The 14639-nt window shown below is 36.5% G+C and overlaps 2 protein-coding genes across 3 annotated transcripts; both read right to left on the bottom strand.

The window, feature by feature from the left end:
• Window positions 1–858: 858 nt before the first annotated feature.
• Window positions 859–6553, bottom strand: LOC113101421 (prostaglandin E2 receptor EP3 subtype). The gene is made up of 2 exons (XM_026265645.1): window positions 5525–6553; window positions 859–4548 (listed from the first exon to the last, which is right to left on the bottom strand). The coding sequence occupies exons 1-2, from the start codon at window positions 6377–6379 to the stop codon at window positions 4192–4194; spliced, it is 1212 nt and encodes a 403-aa protein (XP_026121430.1). The 5' UTR covers window positions 6380–6553; the 3' UTR covers window positions 859–4191.
• Window positions 6554–8652: 2099 nt separating this feature from the next.
• zranb2 (zinc finger, RAN-binding domain containing 2) lies at window positions 8653–14427 on the bottom strand. Of its 2 annotated transcripts, XM_026265644.1 has the most exons (10): window positions 14151–14426; window positions 13527–13579; window positions 13287–13395; window positions 12685–12767; window positions 12499–12575; window positions 12279–12425; window positions 11971–12107; window positions 11557–11616; window positions 9738–9890; window positions 8653–9523 (listed from the first exon to the last, which is right to left on the bottom strand). In XM_026265644.1, exons 1-10 carry the CDS (start codon window positions 14204–14206, stop codon window positions 9469–9471), a joined length of 930 nt encoding a protein of 309 aa, XP_026121429.1. In that variant the 5' UTR covers window positions 14207–14426; the 3' UTR covers window positions 8653–9468. The 2 variants fall into 2 exon arrangements, with proteins under 2 accessions (XP_026121429.1, XP_026121428.1); XM_026265643.1 differs by having other exon boundaries at window positions 8653–9890; window positions 14151–14427.
• Window positions 14428–14639: the final 212 nt, after the last annotated feature.

Below are 14639 nucleotides of genomic sequence, written 5' to 3'. Positions count from 1 at the left end.
GAGACAAAATTAACAATAAATATTCAAATGATGGTTTTATTTATGGAAACAACCTACGAGACCCCTTTAATTTCATTAAATCTCATTTAATTTTAGATTGCAGGGAACAAATTAAACAATTGCTAATTGATTTGTAGATGAACACAGGGCACGTTGTCTTGTGTTTTCAATTACAGAAGCAAAGGCAAACTCATTAACACTGAAACAAAAGACAACAATTCTGATTACAAAGCTGATCACAGTTCTGTAATTAATGGAAAATCAGCACATAAAGATTAAACAGTTAAGAAGAAGAAAAAAACTGAAAGAACAAAGCATAAATAGTAAATAAATATCTGTGCCTGCAAAGATTTGAACATATGTGTCACAACACAAAAATAGTTAGCACAGGCAATACGTTTGTACATAAATAGTGGTCATGACATGATCATCAACTCTTGTCTGATTGTGAACCTCTGGGAACAAAATGTCAAGGAGTTGTTTGACCCCTTGAAATCTCCACCAATGGACTTCAACCCAGTTTCAAGCAACTTCGACTTCAAGCCAGAGATTTGAACATAAAAACTACTTTCATGTAAATTCTATATACAAGTGCAACAAAAGCTTGTCCAAAAATGAAAATTCTCTCATTATTTTACAAACCTTCATGTCTTGAGAAACCCACATGATTTTCTTTCTTGCATGAAATATTATCTCGCAGGATTTCAAGAAAGACATGAAGGTGAGTAAATAATGTCAGAATGTTGAGTTTTGGTCATTTTAAATGAACTAAAAATACTTGAAATAAGTACAGAACTAAGGGCCGGTCAGCTTAAAAATGCTTCTTAAAACCATTCCATTCAGTATATTCAATCATAGTTTTTTTTTTTTTTTTTTTTTTTTTACAATGTTTTTTTTTTCACAATGTTTTGCAATGTTAATATGTAGATGGACTGGAAATAAAAAGACATCTTCCTTTAAGCAAAATAACATCTATGATAATTCATGTATCTACTGACAATCAGTGACTGGTTATGTATTAGAAGTTATATAATGAGAACATGATCTGGACAAAACAGTCATTTGATATAATTCTTCAGTAACACAACTGATGGAAAATATGGCAATCATTTTAAACCACTTGTGCAAAATGTGGATGGGGGTGTTTACTATTTCAAAAGCACTTTGGTATACCCCAACCCCCTACCAGATTAAATTATAATAATGGCATGAAACCCAGTCCATCCCGGTGCAATGGAAATCACAAGCAGCATAGAATCAAATAATGATACACTTTAGAAGCACCATTACAAGGCAAGCACATTAGAGCAGTTAGTAGACATGTCAAACAGTTGCAAGCATATGCAAACATTTCTTATCAAAAACACACAAGCAGCACAACGACCATCTGTTGATACAAGCCTAATGACAGCTCTAGCTGTGAACGGAGTCCCAGAGCTGTATGCGTTGTCTTACACGATGAGTAAATGTAAAACTCGAAATACATTCTTGAAACCCTGTTGTTTGTAATGCAGACTTGCCACATTTAGTGGCATCTATGATTTGGCATCTGGCATTAGGACATTCACAGGTGGGTTTGATCTAAAATCATTTGCTGGTGGCTTCACATGCAAACATTACTTGGCAGCTCTTATTACCTGTACATATATTATGAATTATGATTACAGATAAATCAATGGTGCTCTGTGGTTTCACTTACATTGGTGAAAAAATGTACTGAAGATATATGAAAGTCTTTGTATTAAATAGTACATTAACAAGAAAAAATCAATTCCACACTCATATGACTTTCTTTTTCCTCTGGTGATACAACAGCAGTTTGGAAAATAGATGAATGGATGTTTTTTTTTCCCATGCAATTACAAAGAAGAGGGACTGGAGCTTTAAAAGAGATTCAGAAGCAACATGAAAGCAGTCCATACAATGTTTGCATTAATTAAATATTTTATATACAATGTTTGCATTAATATATGCATTTCCTCTGAAGCCATACATTAGCTTATTGTGATGAACAGATGGGTTTTTGCTTTTATGGTGCTTTTACTTGAACCTTGAAAGCTCTCCTTCAAAAATAAAACCAAATGGGTTTGTAAGGGCGAGTATATGATGAGAAAAATATAATGAATACACTTTTCTATATGAAAGAAACTCCAATAAGATGCCTTTGGAAACAGAAATACAATACTCAGAACAGCTTTGGTGCTGTACTACTGTGGAGTAAATAAGAATCCTTCATATTCATACACTCTTTTTCAGCTCAATGCACCAGTGAGCTGACAGAAGACCTGCTTTGGTATTGGATACACTGGATCTTTTAATTTCGCAATTAAATATTATGCAATAATTAAATTTTCCATTGCACTATATTCAGCAGTTACCCAAGCGGACAATGGCAAGTTAAGCATGGCTAGGTGTCTGACAATGCAGCATGAGCCACGTTCATTTCACTATTAATTAAATCCCATGTCAGTTTCATTAATTTTACTCTGTAATTGCTGCCTGAGAGCATATGCAGAATGTTAAATCCATTTACAAAAGTATTTTTGTTCCTTGTGACATCTGTGCACTTTTGCAAATCCCATCATTTCCACAGCAATCAGAAATCACAGTTTTCACTGATGTTGAGGTTATTATTTACATCGAACATCAAAAGCCCTTTTTTGGTGGAAACAGAAAACTAGCAATTTTTTTGCAATTCCACTGATTTCATAGAGCTCTCACCTCCAGGAAAATACATTACCTTGCCTCTCTCTTTTTTCTGCTTTTGCACCTTCCTTGCTCATTTTCTTGGTGTAAAATCATTGGCGCAAATATATTTAGGTTAACATTATTTTTGACTATATTTTTCTTCAATCATTGATCATAATTATTCTTTAGTTACAATTTTCCTTCTAATATTGTATAATATATCACAAATGTATTTGCAGAGTCATGAACAACCTGCTGTGTAGCATAAATGATGATCCATGGGTCTTTTCTATAACAATAACCAACTGCACAGTGCAAAAATATAATATGCTAAGATGTTTAGTCAAACATAGTAAGATGTATAATTACATATATGCAACTGAATGGCCCAATTAGAAGAACAACTTCAATCATCCTTGCTAATACTTTATGTATGTTCAGTTAAAATTACTGCATGCAGCCTTATCAGCCAATAATAATATGACATATCTGTCCCAGTCATACCGGTCATTAAATGTTTCTCAAGTAAAAATGCAAAAGGATGCAAAATAAGAACAGAAAAATGCTTTAATGGCCTCATGACAGCAATTGGTATGAAATAGCAATTTCCATGAATGACTAATCATCATCTGTTGAAATTGCCTTCCTTTTGAATTTTTAAAGTCTTTTGGTTTATGATGGTAATTGATATGATCAAGAACACTGCACATAACAAGATGCAGGACCTTGAGGCACTCAAAATGAAATCTGAATGGACTGTTCCAATGCCAGAAAGTGTCTCACTAAACAATTAAATTAGTTTGCACTTTTACATTTACTTCCCTCAGGAATCTAATGAAAAACTCAAGCATGGAATTCAATTAAACGTGCTCAATGTTACAGTTATCAGCATCAAAAAGAGCTCTGCAGGCTTGGCATAGAGCCATGAGGATGAGGAGTTTAGAGAAAAATATTTGAGACCATTCAGTGCTTTCCTGCACAGTAAACAGCTCTGAAATGTTATATAACAGATCATAAATTAGCATCAAGAAATATTCCTTCATTATTTACGTGCAGTTGGCAGGTGAATCATAGGATTTTGCTATATAGTAACAACACCGAATGTAGTCTAAAATAATCAGTCTCCATGGGAGCTGGCAAACTTCAGTTTATGATTTCACTTTTGTTTATCCAAATCTGTTTTGTTGCTAATATTGCTTTTGTATATGCAGGATTCCCACACCTTTCGAACAATTCATTTCCATTTGTAAAAAGCGTGATATTTTCAGATTATTCCGTGACAGTGTGGGAACCCTGCATATGTAATTATTTTAAGGTCTTGGCATTTTGTTACATTTCAAAGGTTGCTGAGAAACCATGAACAAAATCGCTTTGACTGAAAACAACACAAGTGTGACGCGCTTGCACTGTAGCATGCTGACATCACCCTACATCAATACAACACAAATACATCTTTAACATTTTAGCTCATTATTATTCTATTATTTTTGTACCACTATCAAGTCACTGTTCCTCATTTCCCCCATTCAAGTTACTGTTCTCCATGTTAAGGGACTGTTTGTGAACATTGTCATTCTGAATGGCCTTTTTATTTAGGGTGTCTAGAGGACACTGGGTTTCCTTCTGCACATCCAGTGAGCACTTGGATACTGCGCTGGCCACCTGGCAGAACTTCCTCAGAAGAATCTCTCTCAGGAGCAGGTAAACCCATGGATCCAGAATCTGATTGAGCGAAGCCAGGCGTATGACTGTGAGAAAGAAGTTACAGTCCATCTGTAAGTCCTGGGATGAGAGAGACACAGCAGCAGAATTGCACTGATGCGAGGATGTGTGGGTAGAGATCATCTTTAACATAAGGACCTGCAAAATGGGAGGAGACACACCACAATGGCTATATAATAGGAATATTGCTTTCTTTAAGATTAAGAAAAATATACATTTGCTAAATAGTCTTCTAAAGACTGTTCATATAAACAGCAGTTATTTGCTACTTTGACACCCCTTTGGGTTCGTTTTGTAAGCTAGCTAAAAATTCTGCACTCTCAGTTCCAGGCAATGCTTTATTAAATACTGTATGTATATATATATATATATATATATATATATATATATATATATATATATATATATATATATATATATATATATATATATATTATATATATATATATATAATGATCAGTTTATAATTTATATGTATTGACTAAAATTGAACAAGTAATTGTGCATTATGTATTTCCCCAATTTTTATATTTAGATTACATTTGTCATCATTTAACACCTGATATTTACAATTACAGTTTAATACCTGTTACATTTCATCTTTAGAAGATATCAAAATGATAGTGGTATATGATAGTGTTTATGCTTAAAATGACTGATTACTCACTTTTTTGGGGTGTTACTTAATTTTTTTCCAAATGTATTATATGCAACATTGTACAGACTTTAAATATCTTCTGTTTATCGTTACCAGCCATAACATAAAGAGTTTTCACCTATTCCACAATTTGTTTTAATGTATTTTTTTCTCACAGTCATTCATTTATACATTACATGTGGGCCTATATTTTGAAATGACATAACTGGGAAGAAATTACAAGACTCAAACAATAACTAATCTCATATAACTGCTCAAAAGCATGAAAACTCCAACATGTATGGTACTAGTAAATCACTTGGCCTGTTGAGTTCACCTTTACATACAGTAGGAATTCATATACTCTGTTTAATCCAATATAGCAGCATTTTGTAGTTTGAGCAGGAATGGCACCATGTATGCTGTCATCTGATAACTACAGTAAGTGTATCTGGCAAAAGCTGATATGATACATACCAGTAGAGGTGACCAGCATGTCAACAGCACACACATAATGCCCATCAACTGAATAACAGTCTCTGTTGTTAACCTCTCCCATTGCTTGGATGACTGGGTCGAGGTTGCCTTCGTTTTGCAACGTGTAACCAAAGCACGGATGGTCACAACATTACACGACAACGTGACCAGCAAAGAAAATATCCCCAGTGCCGCAAAAGTCGTGGCAAAAAATGTATTTCCCGTAACGTCCTTGTCACCTGTAGTTATGAAGCACCAAGTTCCTGGCCACTGTAAAGTATACTTTCCAACGCCAGCGATGGGTAATAAGGCAAACAGTAAAACCAGGAACCAGATGATGACCAGAACCTGCTTGGTCACGTTGGTATTCATGTATTGTGAGTACCAGTGAGGAGCAGTGATGGCCAAGGCCCTCTCAATGGCCATGGCACTGGCTAAAAAGAGTGGACACAAGCCAAAAGTGGTCATGCACACTCCAAAGAAAGCGCACAGAGTTCCCGAAGGGTCCACGCGTTTCCATTTCAGATCTGCTCTGTACACCGAAATGACAATCGGACTTGTGAGCAGTTGGCCGAAAAGATCAGTTAACGCCAAAGAGCCGATGCAAAGCAGAAACGATTTCTTTCTTTTATTTTCTTTTTTTCTGTACGCACTATAAACTAGGAGCATCGCGAGAGAGTTTCCGACCATTCCAGTGACCATCATAGTGATGGGAAAAAACACGGACACAGAGCCACAGCTGGCGCTTTTGCCAACGCCGTCCTGTGAAGATTTGGAGAGGTTCGACTCCCACATCATGGTTCCAGCAGTCAGGTTTTGCGACAGGACATCTGAAGACTGACATTTAGATGTCATCCTTTTTCAGGAAGAGTGTTCATGGCCACAGCAGCCTTAGAAACAGGTGGAGTCCTCAGTGAAGTCCGCTTGACATCTGTCTCACTTTGAGCGCTTGGATGTCCGAGAGCGCGCTATAAACGCAGAGGAGGGGGGAGGGACCCTCATGGAAATTTTAAACATGCTAAGGAAGACAACTGAAAAATAGTGCAAGATACATAAAGAATATCTTAAATGCAAAGGATAAAATTTTGTTATATCCTCCTGACTACCAGGAAAAAACAGTTTTGCGAATTTAGTATTTTGTCCTGTTATTAGCCTACATTGTTCAGAGCGTAAGAATTTTTTTTAATAATATGTTAGACCATGCCATGTCTTCTGCAGAGGAAATCAGGACTTTAATAAGTCCAATTTCTTTAAATATAAAAAATACATTAATAGACATAGATGTTTTAATCACAAATCAATTTTCATTTTTTTAAACCAAACTTTATATAGCCTAAAGACGATTCTAAACTATGTTATGAAAGTTATATATTTAAAAAAAAAATCTTTATGCAATTTGTGGTAAATGGCCACATGTGCGTTTTCCGCAATAAATCTATAAACTGTAGCCTAATTTGCATAATCTAATTTGCATATTAATGTCTTTTGGGGACCATAGAATGAACAAATAAGTGCGATAATGTGAGTTATAATTAGCCAGATTTTCATAATAATATCTAATATTTCATAGGAATATTTATATATATATATTTGTTTCTCTACTATTTAGTGAAACATCAAATCATTTGGTATCTCTGAAAAGCCCTTAATTTTCTCTGTAGGCCTACAGGAAAACCAGACTTAAAACTGACATGTAAGTTCCAAGAGAAATTGCTAAAGAATTATGTCATATACAGAGGACAAAACTCCAGAGCTGGTAGTCTGGAGGATAAGTAGATATATAGATAAATGTTTTGTTTAGTTCTTTATTTTTTCCTGCTCTACATTCCCAAGCAAATGGAACACATCCGTTTTAGTATGAATGTAGGAATTTAGACTTGCCAAAATGTAGCTGCTTTGCCAGTTGAGGAAATTCAACCTGCCACAGGATCAGCTGAAACAGTTCTATTCTGCCATCGAGTCTGTCCTGTGTTCATCCATAACTGTATGGTTTGGTTCAGCTACCAGATCAGACATCAAGAGACTACAGCGGACAGTCAGGACTGCTGAAAGAATTATTGGTGCCCCTCTGGCCAGCCTCCAAGATCTTTACATCTCCGGAGTGAGGAAAAGGGCTTAAAAATCACCTTGACCCCCTCACCCCTCACACCCAGCCCACTCTCTCTTCCTTCTGGTCGGCGCTACAGAGCACTGACCACCAAAACAGCCAGGCACAAAAACTGTTTTCCCCTGCAGGCTTTCTTCAACCTGACGATTAAACTTCAGACTTACACAACGTCCAACGTTATCTGACATATTTATATTAAACTGCACACTTTGTAAATAACATATCTGCACACTAATAACATAGGCTACCTGCTACATTTATCTAAAGTTATGTTACCCTATATTTCTATTTATGTATGTATATATATATAGTACATAATTTAATGTTTTTTTTATATTGCTGTTTTATTACATCCCTACTGTGTTATTCGTATGTCTGCACTATGTTGTACTTTCATCTACACTGGAAGCTCCTGTTGTCAAGTCAAATTCCTGTGTAAACATACTTGTAGTGAAGCTCTTCTGATTCTGATAACAAGCGTTGCAACGAGAGTGCGCTAATATTGCCTTTTAGTAGATATACTTTTAAAATAGATTTTAGAATTAACTAAACTATCGCTGATCATATTAAACAAAACACTAATGATTCGGTCATATTTATACGCAAATCTTCAAACAAGGGATAGTTAATATTTTACTCTAAGAAAACCCCCAAACCATCAGCTCAGATGGGACTGAACTCAACAAGTGCCACCTAGCGCTAGCTCTTTTATAAACGATTTCCATTAGTGTCTGCAGTGCAGGTCTATGTGTGTTCATCAGCATTGGTTAGTAACTCATACACGACTAATAAAATTCTACTTTATAAAGCAGACGAGGAAAGAAACGCATTGAACAGGTTTCTGATGAATGCATAATTTCACAAACATCGCTAGAATTTCCCACAAGTAGCAGTGTGGTATTGTTAAAAAAATGTGGCCTTTTTAGGTTTTATAAATATAAAAAAAATCTCAAGGTAATTAAATAACAGATGGAACACGTAGGAAAGAGTATGCAGTAACATGGAAAGATATGAACAAATGTTTCAGATTAACAAGTGTTTATTCATGTTGGTTACACTTTTATGTCATTTTAACGAACAGTAAAACATTTTCTTATTTTGTATGTTGGAAGAGGGAGGGTGATTATTTCACATATTCCAAATTTGATTTAACCACAGAAAAAAAATAAAAAAAAAAACAATCCAGTAATTTATGCTATCAGTCATTTGAGTCATCTACAGTTTCTTAGTTCCACAAATGATAGATCATAAAATTAAGTTTATAACACAAAAAAAAAAAAAGAAATCTCTACAAGTATAGAAAAACATACTTACCTTTAACGCACACAATTAGACAAGGCAATGTTATGCCTCAGAGAAAAAGCTCTCTATAATACGCTGGCATTGTTGATTAAGTAATGTTTAAGCCATCAACAGTTCATATAAAAGAACTATAAAACCAGCATCTGGGCACTTCTGAAATCAGCATAAATGGTTTGATAATGAATTGGTTATTCTGATGACAATGGTTGAATAAAACTACTGTAGTAATATAATTTGCATAATTTCCCAACAAAATGGTTGATGTTCAGAAGATATGCACCATTTATAGTCACAGACTTGATGTTATTTTTCTATAAACCCACTGACACTAAAGACTTTACATCTTGAGTTATACTGTTTAGAGATTTGGCTAGAGGTTTAAAAAAAAAAAAAGTCAGAACTTTTAAGAGGTTATGTGAACAGATGCGCTAGTATTTGTCTTCATAGAAATCAATGTGAATTCAAACAGTTGGGTAGTTGCAAAAAGAAAAAAAAAAAAACATGCAGTTTTAGAAAGATTTGTTTCTTTTGTTAATCATTTCTGTTTTGAGCTTGAGCCAGAGTGGGATGATCCAGATGAGCCTCTGCGCCTACAAAGAGATGGAAAGAAAGAGACAAAGAGAAAGACCATGACCGATTAAGTGATTTGGTTCTTGCAGTCAAAACAAAGCATAAAAAAATTTATTGCACAGAGAAAAGAGTAATTTTGTCACGTTGTTTCAAAAATGTACTGCTATATCATTGAGCCCTGTGTATAATGCAGAAGGACGCCTGGCATCCAGGCCACCATGTGTTACACCAAACCTTTCAGACGAGTGCGATCGGGAGCGTCTTTTTTTGCGGCCACCAGAGGAGGACCTGGAGCGACTCCTCTTCTGGCCTCCCTCAGGCGATGATGAAGGGGAGCGAGACCTCTTCTTTGAGGAAGCAGAGCCCTTTCCTGATCTGGAGCTGGATCTTTCAAAGGGGATAAATAAGCATTCCCGTGAGGTCAACAAATATCATTGCACAGATTACTATAATAACATTATCAAAGGGACTGAAATGGAAAAAAAAAACATTCCCCAATGTCTCGAAATACAGTAAATACTAAAACTTCTTTAAAAAGACCAAAACTGCAGGCCTGACCAGCTGAACTTTCAGAAGAACAAAGCTGAACCCATAAGAAGAGAATCAGTAGAACTTACAGCCCTAATTGCCTGCTAGATGTCAAGGTGTTACCAGATAAAATGAGATCTGGGACAGTGTACAATCAACAGCTCCAGAACATTTTAAACAAGCACAAAAAAGTTCTCGACACCTTTGGGGGCTTTCACATCTCTAGTTCGATTCATTTGGTCCAAACCAAGGGCAAACAATTATACACTGTAGCATTTTTCAGTGCATTTTTTGGTTCCTTTTTAGGGGAACCAAAAAATCGGCCGATCGTTAATGCGCATCTCATCAGTAAAGCCGGTTCTCTAATCAGCGGTTAATTCCATCAGGTGCGTGATTTCACATAGAGCAGCTGTTACTACACAGAGCCGTAGTTAACTGAGAAGATGCACTGACTAACCGCTGATTAGAAAACCGGCTTTACTGACGAGATGCGCATAACGATCGGCCGATCGTGATCGGAGCACCCCTATTTCCTTGTAACACCACACTGATTGCTTTGGTCCGTACCAAACGAACCAAAATGCAGTCACATGACAACATCTACATCACTCATTGGCCATGATGTATTTCCTAAACTGCTTTTCGATTGGTCAGAATTTACGTACCGGAAAATTCCAACATAAGAGGAAAAGCCAGCAAAAAACACAGAGACAACACAACTACATGGGCTTGTTTTGTCCCTGGCCATAATCTATTACATTGTTTGTATACACCACAATATGCAAAAAATACATTTCTATAATGAAGCGCAGATGCGGCTTTAAAAAAACAATGTTCTAATGCACTGCAGTGCAAACAGCGAGCGGGAGTCGCTGGTAACTTTAAGCGGAGGCGTGCATTAATTCTTCTTAACTCTGACATGCTCATGGTCATTTAACAAAATTTCTATGAGGCTCCGCACCTGCTCACTACTCCAAGTTTGTCCACGAGCTGCCATGCTAAAGTGCAAACTGTCAACAAACACTTCCTCACCCCATAATGCAAAATGCGTTTAGTCCAAAAACGATCAGTACTTTTTGCAGTTGGGTCTGTTCGAGGTCGGATCACATTCTCACCACAAATGAACCGCTCCGTAGTTCGTTTGAAAGCATACCGAGACCACCTCTTCAAGCAGGTCTCGGTACGCTTGTTTGGTCCGCTTTTAGTCCGCACCCGAGTGCGATTGCTGCTTTCTCACCTGCCCAATCGAACCGCACCAAAGGGGGAAACGAACTCTGGTACGATTCAACCGAACTAAATGAGGCAGGTGTGAAAGCACCCTTTGTTAAGAACAACAAAAAAAATCTAACATTCTCAAAAGAGATTAAGCTAAATCTCATTGCTCCCTCATTTTATAGATCATTTGTTTTATGGTGATCAAAAGTCGCCTTCTGTTCAGATTCAGAAGGGCAAAGAGTTCACTACAACAACCACTGGCTGTTTATACACACACTCTCTCCTGGAGAGGGCATGTGACCTCATTCACCTGGAATTGGACCTGGAGCGAGAACGAGATCTGGAACTGGATGAGCTCCTGGACCGGGATCTGCAAAACACCGACATCAACAACAACAAAAAAACACGACAAATTTCCAATTTTTCCATGAAAATTAAAGATCCTCTGGTGAAAAACCAAGAAAAATAAGAGTTAAAAAAATCAGCTTTTGCTTTTTCAAAGGTTTTAAAAAAACTTGTAAAGTTGTGTTGATGGCATGAATTACTTATTTAATAAATTGAACAGTAGTAAACATCTAATTTTTTACTATCATAGGCAATTAAAAAAATTAGGCAAAGAGAACAAAATTAAACATTAAAACAGAATTATGTGTTGAGATTTGAATAAAGATTTGAGCTGATACTGACATTTGCCTGGAGTTACCCTTGACCTGTACCCTTTTACCTGGACCTAGACCGGGAACTTGAACTGGACGAGCGAGAGGATGACCGCGAGGAGCCGGAGCGACTCCCTTTCTTTTCTTCACTAGCATCCAATTCATACTTGGACAAATCTGCCTCATCTTCATCATCATCATCATCCTAACAAGATTAAGATCAAAAGCACATCAAAAACTGAGCTGGTAGGTTCATATATCTAAGCGCCAAAGATTCTTTTACATAGCATTATATTGCGATTATCCATTCTATAGGTTTCTGAAAGCAAAAAATTATGGAACCACTAACATAGAACTACAGAATAAAATCTCTTACATCAAGTTTGTATTTTGAAAGGTCTCCTTCTTCATCATCATCCTCTTCTTCTTCGTCTTCATCTTCAACAACAGTTTTTTTTGGTTCCTCTTTCTTGTCACTGTCCTGCTTGCTTTTTCCACGAAACTTCTTTTTTATGCGCCCAAACTGTCCATTTACAAATCAAGTTTAGTAGTGTTAGTAAACACGTATTGTGAGAATGCCATCTGTGTGTACTGACCTCATCATACTCGCCATCGGACTCTTCTCGCTCATTGTAAACTAAATTCTCTCTCTCATTGAAACCTCCACCATATCCTGTTTAATGCATCAAGCATACGACAATAAACAAAAACTCATAAGGTTGCAGTCGCTACAGAAATAAGTTAACGTTAACATTCCGTTTTCAACAAAGACAAAGCTATACCTGTCCTTTCCTCCAGTTTGGCATATTTTGGGGTGTTACACATGTTGCACTCTGATCTTCTGGCCCAGTTCACATTGCCACAACTAGATGTGAAGCAAGAACAAGTACAGCTATTATTAACACTGGTATATTAGGATCTCAAATTCATAAGCAAGCGAATGAGAAGAGGGCCCTTGGGTTATTTACAAACTACAACTCCACATCCACAACTTCAATGCCAAAGAGAGAAAAGTGGTTGAATTTTAAACAGCACTGCTCAAAAAGCTTTGTGACGTCCCTTTTTATTTTTTACTTCAACGTTTTCAAGTGAACTGGTCCCATTCAATGCTCTTCACGACATGATATCATTATACTATGTGCATTTATTCTGCTCCATTAAGCAGGTTGAACAGTGTGGGATTCAAATTAAAAGTAAAATATGAAGACATCGGAAGGAATGGTTTCCTTTAATATCACTGAAACAAATTTTAAAGAAATGCTGAAACATTGGTTGAAACATTTCACTTCCTAATATTGTATTGAACGGATACTTCTTGTGATATTAATAATTTTAAAAGTATTTATGATGCACATTGGACGAGTAATTTTATAGCAATACCCACGTTTTGCACTGCCAGTCGTTGGCACTGAAGAGACCTTTGCTCTTCTCAGCCAGGGTCTTTCCAATCTCTGTTCCCCCTGCTTTCATCATCTTTGCTTCAGTTGTCTTATCTGTTTCGAGAAAAACGTCTAATTAGTTTAGACTGATCAAAAATACTGTAAGCATGGTGCATGTACTGATGCCACTTTTTGTGACACACCCATAATATACAGAAGTAATGACAAACAATAAACCCCCTTACCCCTGCCACATCGGTTACAACTCGTTCTTCTGGCAAAGTTGACATTTCCACACCTAAGATATTACAAAAGCAAAACTGGTTAGGTCTCTAGACATTATAAGCTTCAGTCAACACTTATGCACACACAAAACAGGCCAACTCACTGAAATGTTCAAATAGTGGAATGTTCCACTGGTACAACCACTGAAATAAATGTATTATAGTTTTTTTCGAACATTTCAAATAGCCCAATGCATTAACAGTTACAACTACTAATGAAGTTAGCAGTCTGGATTTAGCAGACTCGTGTACAGGGCTACTGACTAGCTAACGTTAATCGATTAACCTAAGATAAAAATTATGAGAGTCTTTCATTACCAGTGTCCCAGTAGAAAGAAATAATATATCGTTTAATTTTGGTAACGTTAAAAGAAAATGAAATTCGCGCCTTTAATAGCGGTTACAGGCCCACTCACACACACTATGGCCGTGTGCTAAAGCTAACAAATGCTATGCTAAAAGAAACGTGTGATCTTATCTCAGACAACATGAATATTTCAAAAAGGGTAACCTTATAAGTAATGCAAATACATGCTTATATTAATTATTGGGCTTTAAAATAAGGCATTATACAGCGAGTCTTACTTTTTATCAGAACAAATCCAGTCTCCGTCGCTAACGCGAAAACTCTTTCCCGACATGTTCGTCCTCTCAGCTGCCCCCGCCACAAATCCGCCAGAGAAATTGAGAACTCTTTATGAGTATTGATATATATATATTTATTACACAAATATTAGCGTTTGGACCTAAAAGTAAGGCAAAAACAACACTTTACTGAGTTTTAAAGAGCGTATGCAGAGATACGTGCGCTACACTGAAAGACACACGGGTTGCGTCTCATTATCTAACCGGCTCGTTACGTAGGCGCGTTTTGCCCATGATACGCGGAATCCAGACGTCGAGTGTTGCTGTCTAGATAGGCGGCTCGCTAGGTTTTGAACTTCAGCCATAAATTTGTAATGCAGCAGTAGCTCCAGTTATCATTAACGTTACATACGTGCATTGAAATCAAATTAGATTGATTTATAAAAGTATTAAATTTATCTAAACTACGTGTGACAATTCAAACAGATG

This window comes from Carassius auratus, chromosome 6, assembly GCF_003368295.1.
Source record: "Carassius auratus strain Wakin chromosome 6, ASM336829v1, whole genome shotgun sequence".
NCBI classification, from domain to species: domain Eukaryota; kingdom Metazoa; phylum Chordata; class Actinopteri; order Cypriniformes; family Cyprinidae; genus Carassius; species Carassius auratus.
This window is presented reverse-complemented; position numbering and strand designations above follow the sequence as displayed.

Excerpts from the sequence above, each read along its gene's own strand:
- zranb2 (XM_026265643.1), bottom strand. The coding sequence starts at position 14,206 with ATGTCGGGAAAGAGTTTTCGCGTTAGCGACGGAGACTGGATTTGTTCT. Across the intron at positions 13,580-14,150 it reads TGGATTTGTTCTGATAAAAA|GTGTGGAAATGTCAACTTTG; the intron begins GTAAGACTCGCT and ends GTAATATCTTAG. Across the intron at positions 13,396-13,526 it reads TTGTAACCGATGTGGCAGGG|ATAAGACAACTGAAGCAAAG; the intron begins GTAAGGGGGTTT and ends TTCTCGAAACAG.
- LOC113101421 (XM_026265645.1), bottom strand. The coding sequence starts at position 6,379 with ATGACATCTAAATGTCAGTCTTCAGATGTCCTGTCGCAAAACCTGACT. Across the intron at positions 4,549-5,524 it reads CATGCTGGTCACCTCTACTG|GTCCTTATGTTAAAGATGAT; the intron begins GTATGTATCATA and ends CCCATTTTGCAG.